The sequence below is a fragment of the Sander vitreus genome, chromosome 3 (assembly GCF_031162955.1).
Source record: "Sander vitreus isolate 19-12246 chromosome 3, sanVit1, whole genome shotgun sequence".
Classification (NCBI taxonomy): Eukaryota; Metazoa; Chordata; class Actinopteri; order Perciformes; family Percidae; genus Sander; species Sander vitreus.
Genome location: NC_135857.1, coordinates 3,272,791 through 3,291,479, shown reverse-complemented (window position 1 = coordinate 3,291,479; position 18,689 = coordinate 3,272,791). Strand labels below are relative to the sequence as shown.

The 18,689-nt window shown below is 41.7% G+C and overlaps 4 protein-coding genes across 4 annotated transcripts in view; all 4 read right to left on the bottom strand.

Moving 5' to 3' along the window:
- Positions 1-8,264, bottom strand: part of LOC144515154 (glutamate receptor ionotropic, kainate 1) — a 38,296-nt gene extending 30,032 nt beyond the window's left edge. The window contains exon 1 of the mRNA XM_078245743.1: positions 8,180-8,264. Coding sequence (XP_078101869.1) covers positions 8,180-8,264 — 85 coding nt within the window. The remainder of the gene's footprint in view (positions 1-8,179) is intronic.
- A 2,244-nt stretch (positions 8,265-10,508) lies between these two features.
- LOC144515151 (claudin-8-like) lies at positions 10,509-12,184 on the bottom strand. Its single transcript, XM_078245739.1, has one exon. The coding sequence runs from the start codon at positions 11,951-11,953 to the stop codon at positions 10,865-10,867; it is 1,089 nt and encodes a 362-aa protein (XP_078101865.1). The 5' UTR covers positions 11,954-12,184; the 3' UTR covers positions 10,509-10,864.
- Positions 12,185-12,280: 96 nt separating this feature from the next.
- On the bottom strand, positions 12,281-15,088 carry cldn8.1 (claudin 8.1). The gene has a single exon (XM_078245742.1). It carries the CDS (start codon positions 14,466-14,468, stop codon positions 13,698-13,700), a length of 771 nt encoding a protein of 256 aa, XP_078101868.1. The 5' UTR covers positions 14,469-15,088; the 3' UTR covers positions 12,281-13,697.
- A 1,008-nt stretch (positions 15,089-16,096) lies between these two features.
- Positions 16,097-17,553, bottom strand: cldn8.2 (claudin 8.2). Its single transcript, XM_078245741.1, has one exon. It carries the CDS (start codon positions 17,470-17,472, stop codon positions 16,591-16,593), a length of 882 nt encoding a protein of 293 aa, XP_078101867.1. The 5' UTR covers positions 17,473-17,553; the 3' UTR covers positions 16,097-16,590.
- Positions 17,554-18,689: the final 1,136 nt, after the last annotated feature.

Genomic DNA, 18,689 nt, shown 5'->3' with positions numbered 1-18,689 from the left:
ATAATGAGAAATACATTTTTAGAAAGTGCCATATAGGGCTGGACGATTAATGGAAAATGTATCGACATCGGAATTCTGAAGCTGTTATCGACGTGTATATTTCACATGATGATAATTGTGATAATTTATTCCTGTTGATAGGCCTACTTTGTCCTTAAAAACATTCTACCGCGTGTGTAGTCACGTGACTTCACCCGGACCAGTCAGCCCCATGGAACGCATCATGGAGGATGACTCAGTCGTCTGGAAACATTTTGGCTTCAGAAAAGATGATTTAGAACAACGTGATTTAGTTCCATCCATCCATCTTCATCCGCTTATCCGGGGTCGGGTCGCGGGGGTAGCAGCTCCAGCAGGGGACCCCAAACTTCCCTTTCCCGGGCCACATTAACCAGCTCCGACTGGGGGATCCCGAGGCGTTCCCAGGCCAGGTTAGAGATATAATCCCTCCACCTAGTCCTGGGTCTCCCCCGAGGCCTCCTCCCAGCTGGACGTGCCTGGAACACCTCCCTAGGGAGGCGCCCAGGGGGCATCCTTACCAGATGCCCGAACCACCTCAACTGGCTCCTTTCGACGCAAAGGAGCAGCGGCTCTACTCCGAGCGCCTCACGGATAACTGAGCTTCTCACCCTATCTCTAAGGGAGACGCCAGCTACCCTCCTGAGGAAACCCATTTCGGCCGCTTGTACCCTGGATCTTGTTCTTTCGGTCATGACCCAGCCTTCATGACCATAGGTGAGGTAGGAACAAAAACTGACCGGTAGATTGAGAGCTTTGCCTTCTGGCTCAGCTCTCTTTTTACGTCTAACGGTGCGATAAATTGAATGTAATACCGCACCTGCTGTGCCGATTCTCCGACCAATCTCCCGCTCCATTGTCCCCTCACTCGCGAACAAGACCCCAAGGTACTTGAACTCCTTCACTTGGGGGTAAGGACTCATTCCCTACCTGGAGAAGGCACTCCATCGGTTTCCTGCTGAGAACCATGGCCTCCGATTTAGAGGTGCTGATCCTCATCCCAGCCGCTTCACACTCGGCTGCGAACCGATCCAGTGAGTGCTGAAGGTCACAGGCCGATGATGCCATCAGGACCACATCATCTGCAAAAAGCAGCGATGAGATCCCCAGCCCACCGAACTGCAACCCCTCTCCACCCCGACTACGCCTCGATATCCTGTCCATAAATACTACAAACAGGATTGGTGACAAAGCGCAGCCCTGGCGGAGGCCAACTCTCACCTGAAACGAGTCCGACTTACTGCCGAGAACCCGGACACAGCTCTCGCTTTGGTCGTACAGAGATTGGATGGCCCTGAGAAGGGACCCCCTCACCCTGTACTCCCGCAGCACCTCCCACAGTATCTCCCGGGGCACCCGGTCATACGCCTTCTCCAGATCCACAAAACACATGTAGACTGGTTGGGCATACTCCCAGGCTCCCTCCAGGATCCTTGCGAGAGTAAAGATCTGGTCCGTTGTTCCACGACCAGGACGGAATCCGCATTGTTCCTCTTCAACCTGAGATTCGACGTGATCATCATTTATCGTTATCGAGGTAAAATGTGCAATTAATCGTGATTTTGATTTTAGCTCCTTAGATCGTACATTCCTAGTGCCATATTGCTTTTTAATAAGTTAATACTTTACAAAATTAAATAGGAAAAACTAACTTTTCAAAGTAGACATTTTTGCTTTGCTCAAAAGTACAAATTAAATAGAACAACAAATAAAAAAATTACAAATTCTTATTAGAGAAGAATGAGCGGTGAGAATGGCAGGTACGTTGAGTGAGTGACGTCGGTGTGTGATTGGTGAAGCAAGCGAGGAGATCGACCGGTGAGCCGTGTCGGACTTAGCGTAACGGCTGTGTGAAAAGCGAGAGGAAAAAGAGAGCAAAGACAACGTAAAGTGAGTTAATGGAGAACAATAAACCAACAAGCTTCTTAAGACACGTGGCTTCATCTGTTAAATGTGGAGACTGCAGAGCACACAGAGACTAGAGTGTCACGCACATAGATAACCTTTTTGTTTACTTAAATCGCACAATTGTTGCGATGAGATTAATCGTGCAGCCCTATTAGCAACCCTGCCTGTAACTGTACGTACACACCGCCGCCGACTTGAGCCTTAAAGTTACAGGAAGTCATTCATTTTCAATGGAAGCCGGCTTCTCTCAGCTGCTGCTGATGTTTTTATTATTTAAGTATTCCTTGCTTGATTGAATGTCAGAGCGGCCAAAGCGTCAAAAGCTCCCCCGTACGTTTTGACAAGCGTCCTTGACAGGGCGGCCAGAGCTCCTTTTGCAGCTCAAGTCGGCGGCGGTGTGTACGTACAGTAAGCACCTTTAGAACTGTCTAAGATACCTGGGGTCCGTTTCAGGAAGGAGGTTTAGTGAAAACTCTGAGTTTGTTAACCCTGAGATGAGGGAAACTCTGGGTTTTCTGTTTCAGAAAGACAGATAACTTAACCTCAGTCAGTTACTATGGTAACTGAGTCTGTGAACCTAACCTGATGGGGAGCAGGTTAGGAGTTTCTCTCAGTCTCCTCCCTCTGACACAGCACTCTCTTATTTCCTCATTCATTCAGTCTGTATCAGGCGCATTTTAATACAGTTTATCTGCATGAATCAAAACTTAATAGTTAAAACTTATTGTTAGGCAGATTATAAAACGTTTTTTTTCTCAAACGTCATGTCCTTTTGTCGACGATCCCGTTGATGAAAAAGCTGTATTAGGCTACTTCACAGAGAGTTTGCGTCGGGAGATGATATTGAGTCCCGACTAAATGTATTTTCATTTCCACATTTGTTCACAGACCTACAGATATGTAGATAGGCTACCTTATCCGTCCTCATATCACGAACATCCACCATCGAGGACATCCCAGCAGATTCTTTGTGTCGCATTACGTTTTTTTGAAAACGGCAGTTTTCTTTATTGGTGATGCGGATCATACTGTAATAGTAAAGCCACTGTAGCCATCAGAAAAGTGTGACTCACTCTGAAACATTTTTAAATGTTTTTTGTAGTTGTTCCCTGGACACAAACCAGTGAGAGCCATTAAGAAGAAATACATTATTATACATTATAGTTCTATTAATGATCATGGTGCTGCAGCCTCAGAATGGGATATAGTAGTAGGCCTATCTTACTTTTTTGCCCGCAGGATTGAACCCAAATGAAATTATAGGTGTAATACAATTCCAGTTTTCACCAGTAATATTATAAGTTATCTGTGATTAAATATGAAATAATACACTGTTAATGCTTACAATTTTCTCCCACACCAATTCTCCCTCTGTTGCAGCAGCAACCGCTGTCTTGCTTTTTTAACGAAATGCATGTTCAAACTCGTTTTGTGCGCATGAGTATTTTCCGCCGACCCGTTTGTTTGTGGTTGTTACCATGGTGAATCGTAGTATCATGGCTCCATTCATGCTGCCTTTTTATTGTGGTGGTGCACGCGCGTGAACCTACTCTGAGTTGATTGAACCAACTCAAATCAGCTGTTCTGGAACCGAAAACTCAGTTTCCATCTCCGGGTAAATCAACTCAGACATCAGGGTTAGACTCAGAGTTTGTTAAACCTCCTTCCTGAAACGGACCCCTGGAAATCAGCGCAGCTCAACAAAATATTTTCAATCCATCTCTTTGCCTGTTGGGAAAACCTTCACCGCACCTGATGATCCAAACAGGCCCTAATGTTCAGGTCCTAACATAGTCATTGTTTCAAATTGGACCCCGGGTGATGGCGATATCGATACTTTAGTTTAAGAAATCCAATAACAATTTCTTGGCCCATATTCATTGCTTTACATAAATATAAAGATCCCTTGAATTAAAGAATTGTGACCAACGTATGTACTGAGTGTGGGACATTTTACATAAATCTGTCTGGTCTCTGGTTGACTAACTATGCAACAGGTGACACAGATCTTTGGCATTTCTGTACTGCAATTTCTGTTTATTGGCTTATCGACTGCCATATAACTGTAGGCTAAATTGTACAATTTATTGTTGTAGCTCTACTTCAAATGGACAGCAGCAATAGAAAATAAACCAACGTTTAAGATTATTCCAGATTTCAACCTTTATATCCTCACTTAACCACATGATTCCACTCTTAACATTGAGTTAATGCAAATCTATAGATAGCACATGTCATGTCTTAAACATGATCAATAATTGGTCAAATTAAATTTGGACATAGAGTAAGCACATATCTTAGATTAAGAATCATGATAATAATAATCCTGCCTGAACTGTGTGCGCTGTGTGGCTGCTTTTTGAGTTTAACTCCAAAAATGGGTCAGGGGATCATGGCTCAGCGCATCTTTATATTCTGCACTTCTACATTTCATGGAGTAGGACAAACCAACACTGTACATGAGATTCGTTTTCAATACTGATGCAGAGAAAATAGGGAATAAGCACCTTACACTTTGTTTGCAGATGACCTATGGATCAATGCACTCACTCAATAGCCTATTAGTTAGCAAATGAACAAATGGACAAGAAAGTTGGAGCTGTCTGGGATCATTTATGCTTCAAGTTTGGTGAGTTTAGAGGTGCAGGTAAAACTCTAAAGTTAGAACAGAAATCACTAGACAAGCTAGTCTTGTGAGACACTTTTGTGTATAGTAGAAGAAGAATGCAATCATCCATATAGTCAAAAATAAAATAAACAATGTATAAATGCCCTCCAGAGCCCTGCTACTTCCTGCTATACCCTGCTACATCCTGTAACGCCCTGCAGTGCCCTGCTACGCCATGAACTACTATTTCTAGTCACTGTTCCATTATCTTTACTGTGACTATTATTGCCACTGTTCATCACACCCCCAACCGGCACCGTCAGACACCGCCCACCAAGAGCCTGAGTCTGTCCCAGGTTTCTCCCTAAAAGGAAGTTTTTCCTCATCACTAAATGCTTGCTCTTGGGGGAATTACTGGGATTGTTGGGGCTTTGTAAATTATAGAGTGTGGTCTAGACCTACTGTATCTGTTAAGTGTTTTGAGATAACTCTTGTTATGATTTGATACTATAAATAAAATTGAATTGAATAAATACTTGCATATTAAATCCCAGCTTCTTTTGTAATGTAATGTGAACACTGTAGAGTTGAATATGTTTTATCAGCTTTATTATTAATGCAATTTATAAAGAAAGGTGGAATGACAATTCTTGCTATAGCTACCATTAATTGCTTTCCAATATAATTTTAAGGATCACTGAGCTTCCATCTCATCTTTAATAGGCCAGACAATGCTGTGGGGTGATGCATGCTGGGACGTCACAAAAATAAAAGATTCTGCTTGTGCTGCAGGCAAATGCTGATAAACCCTTAGGCTTAGCTTTTTATAGACTTCTGTTCCTCCCTTCAGTGCACAGAGCAAGAAAGATAACAGGGTTCAGGTTTAGTTAGCTGGGTGGACCTTTTTTAATCCAGAAACCCAAAGTAAGAGGTTAACATTAAGGAACTGATCTGTAGATCCTAATTCAAATCTGTGACTCTGTGCAATTATCACATGAAGGCGAGTCTTTTATTCCAGAGGAACACAATGACATAGTGTTTTGCTTTCTTCCCCTCTCCCCATCCTGGGCCAGTTCCCAGTGAGACCCCCCACCCCCACCTCAACAACACCACCAGCACCACTCCAACCTGGGCCCATGCCAGACTGTGAATGAATGAGGAGGTCCTAACCAGTCTACTATCTTCGTTTGATGTAGAGCACTGAGGTTTCTCTGTTATAGGATTGCTGCTTGTGAACCAACACCAAAATATTTAGACCGAAAGAATACAAAATCTGGATTATAATCTGTATCTCATCCACCTAATTTATAAAACTGCTGGACGTAAAAATATTAAGCAGGGAGGTGATTGCATCATGTCACATCAAAGGATATTTCTCTGGCAGATAGTAGCTAATCACACATCATATGGGTCGAATCATCAAAAATAAATAAATCATATATCAGCACTAAATAAAGCATGCAAGCAAGAGGAAACGGGGAATTTAACTAACCGCAAGCTAGAGTGGAGGCCAAGCCACAAGCTGCTGCTTCTGTGCTCTCCCCAATGATGAGATTTGGTCGCTGCCTAAGTACCATATTTGGGGAAGAGACTTTCTGCATAAAGAAGATTAGTGTTAGTTGTTTTAAGGGCTTGAGAGAGAAGATTTACCATTATTACCAACCCCAGTGAATAGAGTGGAAGCCAGTCACAATCTGATGCCAGCACTTGCCAAAACAGAGAAATGTTAATTGAACCAAGCCACACACCATATGGGAGGGATTATGATGTGTGCGGGTCATGAAGAGAATGACATAGATTAGGTGGCCTCGGAGCGTGATAGATGATTTACAGAGATTAACAATATAGTGAACAGATCGAGACTGTTAGAACCAGAAGGTGGCACCAGCCTATTAGTCTCCAAAGTCTGAATGTTAAGTCTTTAGAAGTAGAGGAAAATTAGAAAAAGTCGCCCTCAGCATTGAACTGAGCCTGAAGCCTAAATTAAAGAGTCATTTTTCTGATGCAATCTTCTAACCCATGAGAGGAATAGTGGATCATTTGTTACCGTCTCATTGTTACAAAGTTACATCAGAAATAAAAGGGGAAGAGTCGGTTTGTCTAATTACAAGTGAAAGCAGAGTTCTTGTTAACTCTCAAAGGCTTATCCGACAACTTTGGACTCGCATCCACATTCGCTGATGTCATTGGCCATCAGCATACATATGCACCAAGTCCAAATAACTCCTGACTTTGTTAGGTATCGGAGAAGCCTCAGTTTCACTGAGACTGTCTAGGATATGAGGAAAATATCTAATTGCGATTATTTTGACTGATATTGCGATATGATTCACGATTTTGAAGGGAATGATCATTTACTCATTTTCATTGACTAATATTGAATCTTAAAAAATTAAAATGATTATAGTGTGATTTTTTTTTTATTTTTTTTTTGTGAGGATCTGTACCAAACAAAGATGTTTTCTGTAGGATAGGATTTGTAGGCCGGGACGTCTCTGCAGCACCACAATACTTTTATTTTAGAATGGTTTGACACATATTTAGCCTTTAACAAATATTGCGCCCCTCTGCGATTTGGATATTGCACTAGTCCATATTGCCATTTCGATAAATATGCGATTAATTGTGCAGCCCTAAGACTGTCCACTTTATACTCCTTCCTCTCTTGCTCCGTATCCATTTCTCAGTCCCAAAGACATCCTCATGGCAGCAGTACATGCTTTCAGATGCAGCAGTAGGCCGACTTAATCACTCACCTGCCTCTGACCTGCGCTGTTGACATGGAGGAACAGAGACTCTGGCATTAGCCAACCAAAGTGGATTAACATGACTTTGATGAAAACCAATACAGTTGTTTTATGGGGAGAACCCAGCAGCTCTGTCCTCAGTGTACCCCCCATATGAACAAAATAATCCAACAAGGAAACTTATAAGGATGCTGTACAAACATCAAAAACTATATGGAAAGTCTCTGCAGCATAAACGTATTTTTTTTGAGTGACCGTCAATATAAGCTCACTATTGAATAACGGGCACGCAGCTGTATGTAGGGTTGTCATGGGATACTGATAATGTGATTGCATGATCCAGTAACCAGGTCTGTTACAGTAACACAGGAACGGATACAACTAAAACGCATCACAGATGAACCCTGACACACTGTGACTCCCTATTGTAAGTTTTGATTGATAGTGCCAGGAATTAAAGGTTATTCTGCGCCAATTAACTTAGCTATACAGCATCTGAGCTGCACAGTTGCTATGCATGGATATCTTTCCATGACATCCACATGTATGATCTCTGCATTTATTATCATGGCTGTTTTTTAATTTAATATGATGTTTATTTGGTCATCTTTAGAAAGAAGGAATCCTACATGCTTTATAGGCATTGTGCGACGATAGAAATTGATAAAAATATCATATGTTAATGGTAATGCCATAAAAAGTCAATTTTTATTTTTTTAATTACATAATAAAAAGAGTAGAGTAGGTTATTAATCCCAAAGGGAAATTACCTTCAACCCAGGTCTTGAAATCATATTACCGATTTATTTATTTATTTTTTCCAAAAGCTGATGAGACTATTGTATATTGACAAACAGGAATGACATAAAAAAAAAAATCTGACAATTTTACCACTTACCAATTCTCAGGACCTGCTGCGAAGTCAGCCAAAACTCTGCTATAAAGTAGAGCAGTGCAAATAACAGTCCCTTCCTTTTCGCCATGGTCCTCTCTCCAGAGTCAAATTTAACATTGATATCAGTTGTTCTGCCCTCGGTAATTCATGCTGATAACTTGCCAGTCCTTGTATCCGTAACAAAAATAAACTGGCATCCGACCCACATCCATCCCTCACACATTGTGATGAGAAAGAAAAGAAAAAAAAAAACAAGAACACACACTCCACCTGCAGCTGTCACTGATCAAAAGAACTCCAGTTTTCCCATTCTAAAATCCTTAATGTGCCAGGAAGGTTTTGCTTCCCATATTCACTATCCAGACTTCCCCCTTATCATGTTTTTTTTTTCTAGTGCACACTTGAATTGTATACTGCAACTGAGGAGGAGGAGGACCGTGCGGGGAGCTCCTTCTGTCAAGGTTGCATGAATAGAAGTTGGCGTTTCTGATTACAACTTTCAAAATAAAAGGTGAATTGGCAACCAAGTGGCGAACATGGAGAAAATCAACATGTTTAAAGAGGAATAGGCCGCATATATTTCAGCCATTAAATTAATATTTTAAACAAACAAAATAAAATGCCAAGCATCCAACACAACTCGCAACTAAACTAGTCGTATGTATATTTTAGTGTTTATAGATAATTTCCCAATAAGTATTTTTATTCATTTATTTATTGTAAAAATCTGCTGATCTATTTATTTATTCGTTCGTTTATTTATTATTTAATTAAATTATCAATCTTATATTATCTATCCCTACATGCACGTAATTCTCATATTACACCTAAATGTGTGTTGCTTATGATTTTAATGACCTAATCTCCAAGGCATTAGTCATGTAAATATAAATAAATATTTAGGTACTTTTTCTATGCATGTTGCTGGTACCTAATTTACCCGTTATTTGAATATTCGAATGCTTTTATTTTGAAATCAAGCCGGCCTTGTTTCCAGTCTCACTCTCGCTGTCTTTGGCTGACTTGACACAGCTGAGCATTCCTCCCGTGCAGGCGTTCAATTGAGGGCACAGCCAAGCCGCTAATCCACAAACATGGATACGTCCTGAAGATTAACTTCAAATCTGGCAACATTCGACCTCGACAACGTCTTTGCTTTGGTACACCGAGGAATGATTAAATCTTTGCTCCAGTCCTGATGGAAACGCAAATCTAATCTTCAAACTGGTCTGTGGCGCTCCCTTGAAGATTAACTACCTTAAACTGTTTTTCTGACACAGTGTCATAGTAAAATAAAATGTGTTATTACCTTAACCCACTCAATTAGTGTTTTGGGATGGAGGTTAAACAGTTCTCTTGGTAGCTCATTTGCACCCATCAGCAACTGGTGGTGATGCTGCTCCCCAAACAAGGCAGAAGCATCAGAGGTGTTTGATGGGTTTCTTGGGATTAGTGTAATCTCACTATTATTTAATTCCCCAGAAATTAGCAAAATTAGAGACCCGTAGATGGGAATAATTTCTCTATTTCTCTATATATAATTAACTCACTCCACCATGTTTATCATTTGCTGATACAGCCTGCAGCTTTAACCAGATTTAAATGTTTAAAATGTATTCCATTCATATAAAGTTGTTTTAATTAAAGCTTCAGTGAATGAAGTGCAGTGGAAGCAGTTACACCTGCACTGTGAGTTGGGAGGTTTGCACTTTAGGACACCATTACGTTCTCTGGTGCCATCTAGTGGTGACTAATGACAGTGTCGAGGATTGGTTCAGGCTCAGTTAGCGGCATACGATTGCTTTTATCAAGCCGTAATCACAACACATGAAGAGTTGGCTGTTGTTGATCCAAAGCAGATTTATATATTCAAAGCGTCCATTAGTTGTCATCTGTGTGTCTGTGAAGACTCATTCATGTAGTTATATTATGTTAGTTTGACAGTAATAGATTGAGTTCAGTACCATTGTCACACCAAGAATAGGCTTTAAAACAACACTTTTACCACTAGTTATTTAGTGACATGTATTCATTTTCTTAGCATTTGTAAAATATTTGATCTCTTGATGGTAATGAGTTTATTTTACTTTATTTTTATACTGCAACACAGATGACTCATCCTAGCAAGGAAACGTTCTTAACAGGTTGCAAATCAATCATAGAGACTATAATAATATAATTTGGAAAACGGATGCTCCCCAGGGAAGCATTAATCAAACTACAAAATTAGTAAACATTTGTCACTCGAAATGTCCATTTCATGATCAGTGCTATTACAAACTACAACAAATAACAATGTATATTAATTATTGAAAAAACGCATTGAAACTCGTACAGTGATTACCACAAAAGATTTAATAATATAATAAACAAACTTTTACTAATATGCAAAAGATAAGACTATGATGAACAGATGATTTCTAATAAGTCTCTCAGCACAATATCACCTTTATTTATACTAACAAAGAAAGTTCCACCTGATCAAACAACCCATATAGTCTTTTGCACAATACAAATTACAAAAAAATGTATTAACATAACACACCGTTTAGTCTGGGCATCGGGATAATCGTAATATAAGCAGAGAAAACTGAATATTCAGGTACATGTACAGCTGTTAAAATTAGCTTGTGATGACATACTATCTAAGCATACTGCTTTGTGTCTTTAAGTTTAACCAGTTTTGTTTTATATGTATACACCAGCACTGCTCCTACTGTTAGACTTGGGTTGTATTCTTGATTCTTCATATCCTATGAAAATAGGAGCGTGTGGAACCAGATCAAAACTAGACTGGTAGGATTCAGTAGGATTGCCTAAATTAGTTGGTGAATATGGCGTGGGGTTTTGCCTTAGGTACAAGGAGTTGCCTGGCGTATACAGTCTTCCAACATGATCAGAACTCTGCGTGGCGTAATGGTGAGCCATGCTACCTACATGTGATGACGACGAATTTTCAGGCAGACCGGGGTTATAGTCAACAGGAGGGTTGATTAGTGCTCCATCATTTGTCATTAGTTGAGGGATGTTTTGAAGTGGCATCGCAAGTTGTTGTACAACATAGCCGTTCTGCAGAGAAGGGTGGTATGCAGTAGATTGAAGGCTGGAAATACTCGAGATGGGATGATAACTCATTAGAGTTGACTTTCTGGGTGCTGGCCGATAACCAAGCAAGTTGGCTTGCTGGTACACGTCGACTGAGCCTTTCTCTGAGGGAATACGGCGGCAGAGGAACAACATGGCTGAGGCGAAAAGGAAGGCTCCGGTCACCCAACCGATGTAGAGAGCCTCTCCCAGCTCCCTCCTCTGGGCATCAATTAGCAAAGGATTGTAAAAATCTCTAATGATGACATTACCTGTCCATGACACGGGGATAAAGACACAGATACAGGCCACGAACTGCATAACACCTGCAACCATCAGCAGGATGGTCTTAGCCCATTCATTGTCCTGAATACAGGATGTACACCGCATTCCTGCCAGAGCCACAAGGAGCCCCAGACCTGACAAGCCCAGAGAACAGCACATCAGACCCCTGGCTGCCTGTAACTCAGAGGGCAGGTACAGCAGAGAGTCGTACACCTTACACTGCATCCTGATGTTGGCTTGTCTGTAGCAGTTCATCCACAAGCCCTCCCAGCGGGTTTCCATCACAATTATGTTTTCCCCAATGAAAGCCGTCACCTTCCACATGGGCATCCCTGTAGTAGCCGCCACCCCGATCAGCCCAATCAGGCCGACGCACATTGCGGCTATCTCTGAAACGCCTTGAACCATTGTGCAGTCTACGAGAGTTGAGCTGTATCCAAATTCAAAATGAGTTTAGCTTGACTACAAATTCTGATGCTTTAGTACAACAACTCAGACGTGTCCAAGGTTGTGAGGATTTTCTCATCTGACGCAGTTTGTATGCTGTAGAGGTGGTTTGTTATGGGAAAGATGGTTTGCTGTCACCTGGTTGGCTCAGGGCAATAGGGGTAAAAAGAACTCCTGCTTATTTTGTGTTTATGGTTCCTCTGGCTATAGTGGTGTATCTCTGCCATTGGCTTCTCCAGCAGTAAACCCCAACAGGATATATCAGAAACAGCTCAGAACTTCAGAAAGTTTTTTTAACACTTGCCATGTTTTTATTCTCTTTAATTATATTTGATAATAATTCAGAAGAAAACAAATATACAATGTAGCACATAAGCTCCTGCAGTACTGCGGTTGTCCACAGGGGAGCAGAGATGACTTTCAAGGTGATGAAACAAAGCAGCAGCTCACATCACACAGTCCAAACACTTATTGATTGTTGAGTACCAAGAAATATAGTTTTGTAGATTACAAGTTAAAATATTGTAATGCTAAATATAACCCTGTTGAAAAGACCTAACATTTTACATGTTGATGTAACCTTAAGCAACAATGGAGAAAGACAACCTTTTAATAACGGCACTAAAAATATTTTTTTTGCACTTTGCTTTTTACTCACTTAAAATGAAATGAGCTGACCTAATAGTTGAAGAGCTAATATACCTCACAAAGAAGCGATAGAAATGTTCTTTTACGGCTCAAACATATGGAGCTGGGATCAACCTAGAAATGAACTACACAACTTTTAATCTAAAGCTTTTTGTTTCTCCATTCAAAGTGACTTGCAAATTGTTATCACATGATCATGCTTTCAGGTCTGGCTTCTTTATAAACGCTAAGCTGTCCACTCCTTTTAACAAGCAGTCTTAAACTAGCATATCATGTTTACTCAGCCATTTGTTCACTTCAACATATTAAACTTAATGAAAGATTATCCGATTTAAAGAGACACACGCATGTTTGGAGTTACAAACACTACAGACACAAATTTGTAATTCTCACATAATCAGTCACTCATATAGCATTTACTGTCCTAAGGGTTGTACCTGTAACCACCTGATGCTGTGTCTAATACAGCTTAAAAGGTGAAAACTGAGCAGAGAAATATGAGCACAATGCTAATTGGTGTGATTGATGCCCATGAGATGTTATTTCTGCACAGATGTGTCATTCTCAAACATTTTGTATGCGTGTGTTTTGTTGATGGGATGGGCCATGTTAATTTCAATGCACAGCTCAGGTACGGCTAATGTTGAAGAAAGAAAGTTTGCAATCTGTAAAGTATAAACGGTCTGTTTAACTGCAGAGCTTGGTCGTGTGTGCCAACAACCACAACAAATAGCATTTTAACAGTAAACGCAAATACACATACCTCTGATATTAGTTAAAGGTTGCATGAATTGTTACAGCATACATGTACAAAATTGGTAACATGATATACAAAAAAATAAGGCTGTCAGTATAAAATTTGTTTGTACAACCCATAAAAATAATGGTAATCATGCTTTGGCTTAGAAAGTCAGGGTTAATCCGATAAATTTGCATTCACAGTGCATCTATTTAATGAAATGTGTTGTTTTTACCTTTTTACATTTGAAATGTGTCATAGATTGCACTGCATGTTGACCATAACTGTGATCATCATTACCTTAGTCAGTTTAAGTGTTCAGAGATAAGCCACCCCGCTGCGGACAGAGGGGTGTCTGGACTGGTAGCTGTAGTTGGTTGATGGTTGTCTTGACAGCACTGGCTGAAATTGAGGTTGTGTTTGGGGAAGCATCACCAGCTGTTGACGTGGTAGTTGCTGTGGAGGATATGCCATGTAATCGGAGGTCCTTGAGTACACGTACCTCTCTGAACCTTTGTCCTCAGACTGCAGATTGCAACACATAAACATGCATCCTCCAGCCAACAAGAAAGCAGAGGCCACCCAGCCGATGTAGAGAGCCTCTCCGAGCTCCCTTCGTTGGGCGTCGATCAGCAAGGGGTTGTAGAAGTCCCTGATGATGACGTGACCAGTCCAGGACACAGGAATAACACAGCAGAGGCAAGCCAATATTATCATGCTTCCTGCAATGAGGAGGACCAGCCGCTTAGCTCGGTCGTTGTTTCCAATACACGAGGTGCACTGCATCCCCAGTAAACTGATCAGAATACCGAGGCCAGCCAGAGCCACAGCGCAGCACATGAGCCCCCGTGCCGCCTGTAGATCAGGGGACAGGGCCAGGAGAGAGTCGTACACCTTGCACTGCATTCTGATGTTGGCCTGTCGAAAGCAATTCATCCACAGACCCTCGTAACGGGTTTCAAACACAATGATGTTCTCCCCAATGAAGGCTGTGACTCGCCACATCGGCATCCCAGTGCTTGCTGCCGCCCCGATCAGCCCAATCAGGGTCAATAATAGACCCACTATCTCCAATGCTGAGTTGGCCATTTTGTCCTCCTCTTATCCCTCTAAGCTTATACGTAATATACTGTATACGTAGTGTGACTATAGTGGAAAGCAGGAGATGGGGTGGCTTTGCGTCCCAGTGGAGCAGGAGGAGGAGCAGGTTGATGTTCACCTGTACCGCCTCCTCCCTGTGGACAGGACACTGGAATGGGAGGGGTGGGAATTGTGACCGGTTGCTAGGAAACAAAATCCCCTAGGCCTTTCTTTTCTTTGTACACCTACCCCATGAGCTGCTGTAACTGCCATTTTGTTTTTTCAGAAGTCTCAAATTACATTCTCAGATCACACTTTACAAGAAAGCCTCAAAAACAAGGTGTTCATCAACAAAGGGGGGGGGATTTAAAGTTTACCAATTAGTTACTAGCTGTGTGCATATAAAAAATACTTTGTTAATGTATTACCAGTTATACAGATAGGCATCAATCAGCTCTGGGGCTTAACATAGTCTTTTTCCTGTTTGAACACAAAATGATTCACCTGTGTAGAGTCCCTTATGGTACTAGGTCTTACTTGGCACTGTAGACACAGTATATTAGTGAAAAAAGCATTTAGAAACTTGTGTGTATGATGGGATGGGGATAATACTTGTATACCCATGTGTCACTTTCTTGTCTGGTAGGGGTGGTACGGTTCACAAAACCCATGGTTCAGTTCGTATCACGGTTTTAGGGTCACGATTTTCGGTTGTTTTATTTCCGCTGTCGTCATAGATAACATGAAATCCAAAATGTTTCCACACACCAGACTATATACGACGCTGGCGCATCCTCAAACTCCGGGCAGCCTTCCTTTTCTCCCCCACTTGACATTTCTGCATGTGACGTGACCTGCAGCACTCCACACTCCACCTGAGGAGCGGTCGGCTCGCCGCCTCTCAAAATCTGACGAAAATCTTTTAAACTGACCTTGTCGATCAAAAAAAAACAGACAGATTCAGCAACTGTATGGCCTATTTCTCGCTTAAAATGTTTTCAGAAACACGTTTCGGTGAACTATTTTCGTAAAATACGTGATTGTATTCAGAACGAGACGCCATTAGAGTCTGTTTTGAAATTCGGGAGCAGCAAGAACCACGTCACGCGTTCGTCCAATCAGCTGCCGTGTGTTGCGTTCGTCACGCTCATCCCCCTCGTCGTTTCCAGTAAGTGTTTTAACATAGGTGTCGAAAGTGGGCACTACGGCAGTAAGTGGTTAGTCCACATTAACAGTGTACTGACGGACCGTGCGACGCACACACGCTCCGAACCGAGACAAGCGAACCGGGCGGTTCGGATGTTTTTTCATGAACCGTACCACCCCTATTGTCTGGGTCTCTTGTGTCTATCTGTGCTCAGGAAAAAGCAGTTGCACCCTGGCTTGGTTGAAATGAAATCTCTAGCCAGGTTTGCATTGTGTGTGAACACTCTGGTTTTACCAGTTTAGGCACATTCCCACTGACAACAATGGAGACAACATAACTTTCCAATTACACACCCGTGAACGGGAGCAGTTTTAGTCCTAGGCACACTCAAGAGCTTTGAGCAGGAAATGAGACACTGGCCATCATGTAAGCAATAGTTTCACCCAGATTATTGATCAATTTTGCCATTCGGCAACAGAACAAATAACAATTGTTTTTTTTTTTATCAACTTTATCCCTTTATTGGAAACCACAATTGACCTCATATTTAGGCCAGCACTTTAAAAGTATGTACTTTTACAACAAAAACTCCACAGTGAATACAAATAATCTGGAAATGAAAAAAGGCCTAGTGCATAATTTGTTGTCAAAGAGCATGTCAGCAGAGGCTGTTAAGACAGTGATATCAACAACTATTATATTATTTCAGATTTAAATTAAACAGTAATTAAGCAAATGAAAAGAAACGGTTTACAGTAATTCATCACAGTTCATTGATCAAAACACAATTTTTATCTCTGCAATACACTTTTTGAGAAAGTAATGAAAGATTTGGCCATTTCCAGTGACAGCCTTTGGTCACAGAAGTCAATTCACACTCTTTCAAATGTGCCAAGACGTGGCAAGTTTTAAAAAAAAATGTTTAAAAAAAGAAGAAAGAAATCCAAAGAGTCCAAAATTTGTCTCGGTGTTGGATTTCCCTCACTAGTACTGAGTTGGTGTGTATGCTACAGATCCTGGCGGGGGTGCTGAGTAGGCAGGCTGGTAGCTGTAAGCTGGCTGGTACGTGTATGCCTGGGGCTGGTATGTGTATCCAGGTTGGTAGATATTTCCGTTGGGGTTGTATACAACCCTCTCTTCTGGGTCCTGGGTTCGGGGAGCGTGACGGCACAGCAGGATCACTCCGGCAGTGAAAAGCAAAGCTGAGGTCACCCAGCCGATGTAAAGAGCCTCCCCAAGCTCCCTGCGCTGGGCATCGATCAGCAGAGGGTTGTAGAAATCCCTGATGATGACATTGGCTGTCCAGGATACAGGAATTATGGTAGTGACACAGGCCAAAAGGAACAGACAGCCTCCAGCCACAAGAACAATATGCTTGGTGCGAGCCCGATGGTCCACCACTTTGGTACACTTCATCCCGACTGCTGAAACGATGAGGGCGATGGTGGCCACGGCCACGGAGCTGCACATCAGACCCCTAGCGGCTTGGAGGTCTGGGGGCAGGTACAGCAGGGAATCGTACACCTTGCACTGCATCCTGATGTTGGCTTGTCTGTAGCAGTTCATCCACAAACCCTCCCAGCGGGTCTCCATGACAATGATGTTCTCCTGGATGAAGGCCGTTACCTTCCACATCGGCAGGCCGGTCACGGCTGCCACTCCGATTAGTCCAATGAAACCGATGATGAGGGCTATAACCTCACAACAGATGGCATCCTGACGTTCCTTCTTCTCAATTTTCTTTTGTTCCTCATATACAGATTCTTGATAGTCTGCATATGTCTTGGCCTGCTTCTCATCATAGTAAGAGCCTGCGTAAGATAGAGGGGCTTTGCCGTAGCCACTGTAAGCAGTGTAAGAGGCCATTGCGGCTATCACACAGAGAGCCAAAGATAGACCTTTGGCTGCACTCTGCCAAGTCACGAAACAAATGTGAGGAGAAGGGCAAGTCAAGGAACTTATACAACCACTAAAAATGTTGAGGATGCAATGCAACCTTACTGGTTAAACTGCTTTACAGTCAGATGAGTGGGGACACACCTTGTTTTGAATGTAAATGCAACTGCTACTACTAACGATGAACTATTATATGGTCTTGTGATTAGAACACTTCATCAAAAACAAATGAAATCCCTTGATAAAGTCAAGATGATCAAAGTATGTTTCCTCTCCTTTAACACTTAGCAAAGAGACCTTTTAACACAGTAATAGCAATACTACACAGAACAATGCTTTTTTTAAACTTAAGAACAGAAATTAAACCGCAAACAGGATAGTTAAAAATGTACTATAAACGTGAAAATACATAAAATCTCAGTGCAGTTATGAGTTGGACATTGGAGCTAAAATGTATTAATTAAATGTGTGGCCTTTCTTGCCTCCTGAAAATAATTGGTATGAAATTTAAAACCATTAGTTTGGATAAACATCATTTAAGGATTGTATAGTAGGTGATGGCTGCACTTTGTGTTGGTTAAGAATCTGTTGTCTCTCTCAAACAGAAAGCTGATAGGAGGATCACAGATGTCAAACTAACCTCCAACTTTGCTCTCATGGCTCAGAGGGAAGGGCAGTCTCGTCTCTTGTCTGTCATCTAAGGAAAAAGACGGCCGGCATTGTCAGATTACTGAACATTTTTCAAAAGTTTTCAACCCTGGACTGAAATACTGCCCCCATTGTCCCAAGAAAACATGTGATGTGTGGTCCCCCTAAACCACACACCAATTGTTTTCCATGCAGGCCTACACGAGGGCGGCATCTATTTGTGTGCTTTGTGAGGATAAACAATGTTCCCATGTCAACAAACAGCAGCACTCCAGAAAACCAGCAATATTATCACATTTGCTTCCCAAGTCAGCACATGCTGGCTACTCTACCTACCACTTATTTTTTCTATCTTAGTACATGTGCTATGGGCATCAATTAAAGGGACGTTTTCATTGAAGTCAGCCTTTATTTGAAATGTAATGTTTTTCTATGGCTTCAGTGTGAGGCTCATCTTCATTAAGGATGAAGACTTGACATTGTGTTTCTCATTTAAGTGAAAGAAAATCCTACCATGACCATACTCGATGAGTAAAAAT

Coding starts and splice junctions, on each gene's coding strand:
- LOC144515151 (XM_078245739.1), bottom strand. CDS start 11,953: ATGGTTCAAGGCGTTTCAGAGATAGCCGCAATGTGCGTCGGCCTGATT.
- cldn8.1 (XM_078245742.1), bottom strand. CDS start 14,468: ATGGCCAACTCAGCATTGGAGATAGTGGGTCTATTATTGACCCTGATT.
- cldn8.2 (XM_078245741.1), bottom strand. CDS start 17,472: ATGGCCTCTTACACTGCTTACAGTGGCTACGGCAAAGCCCCTCTATCT.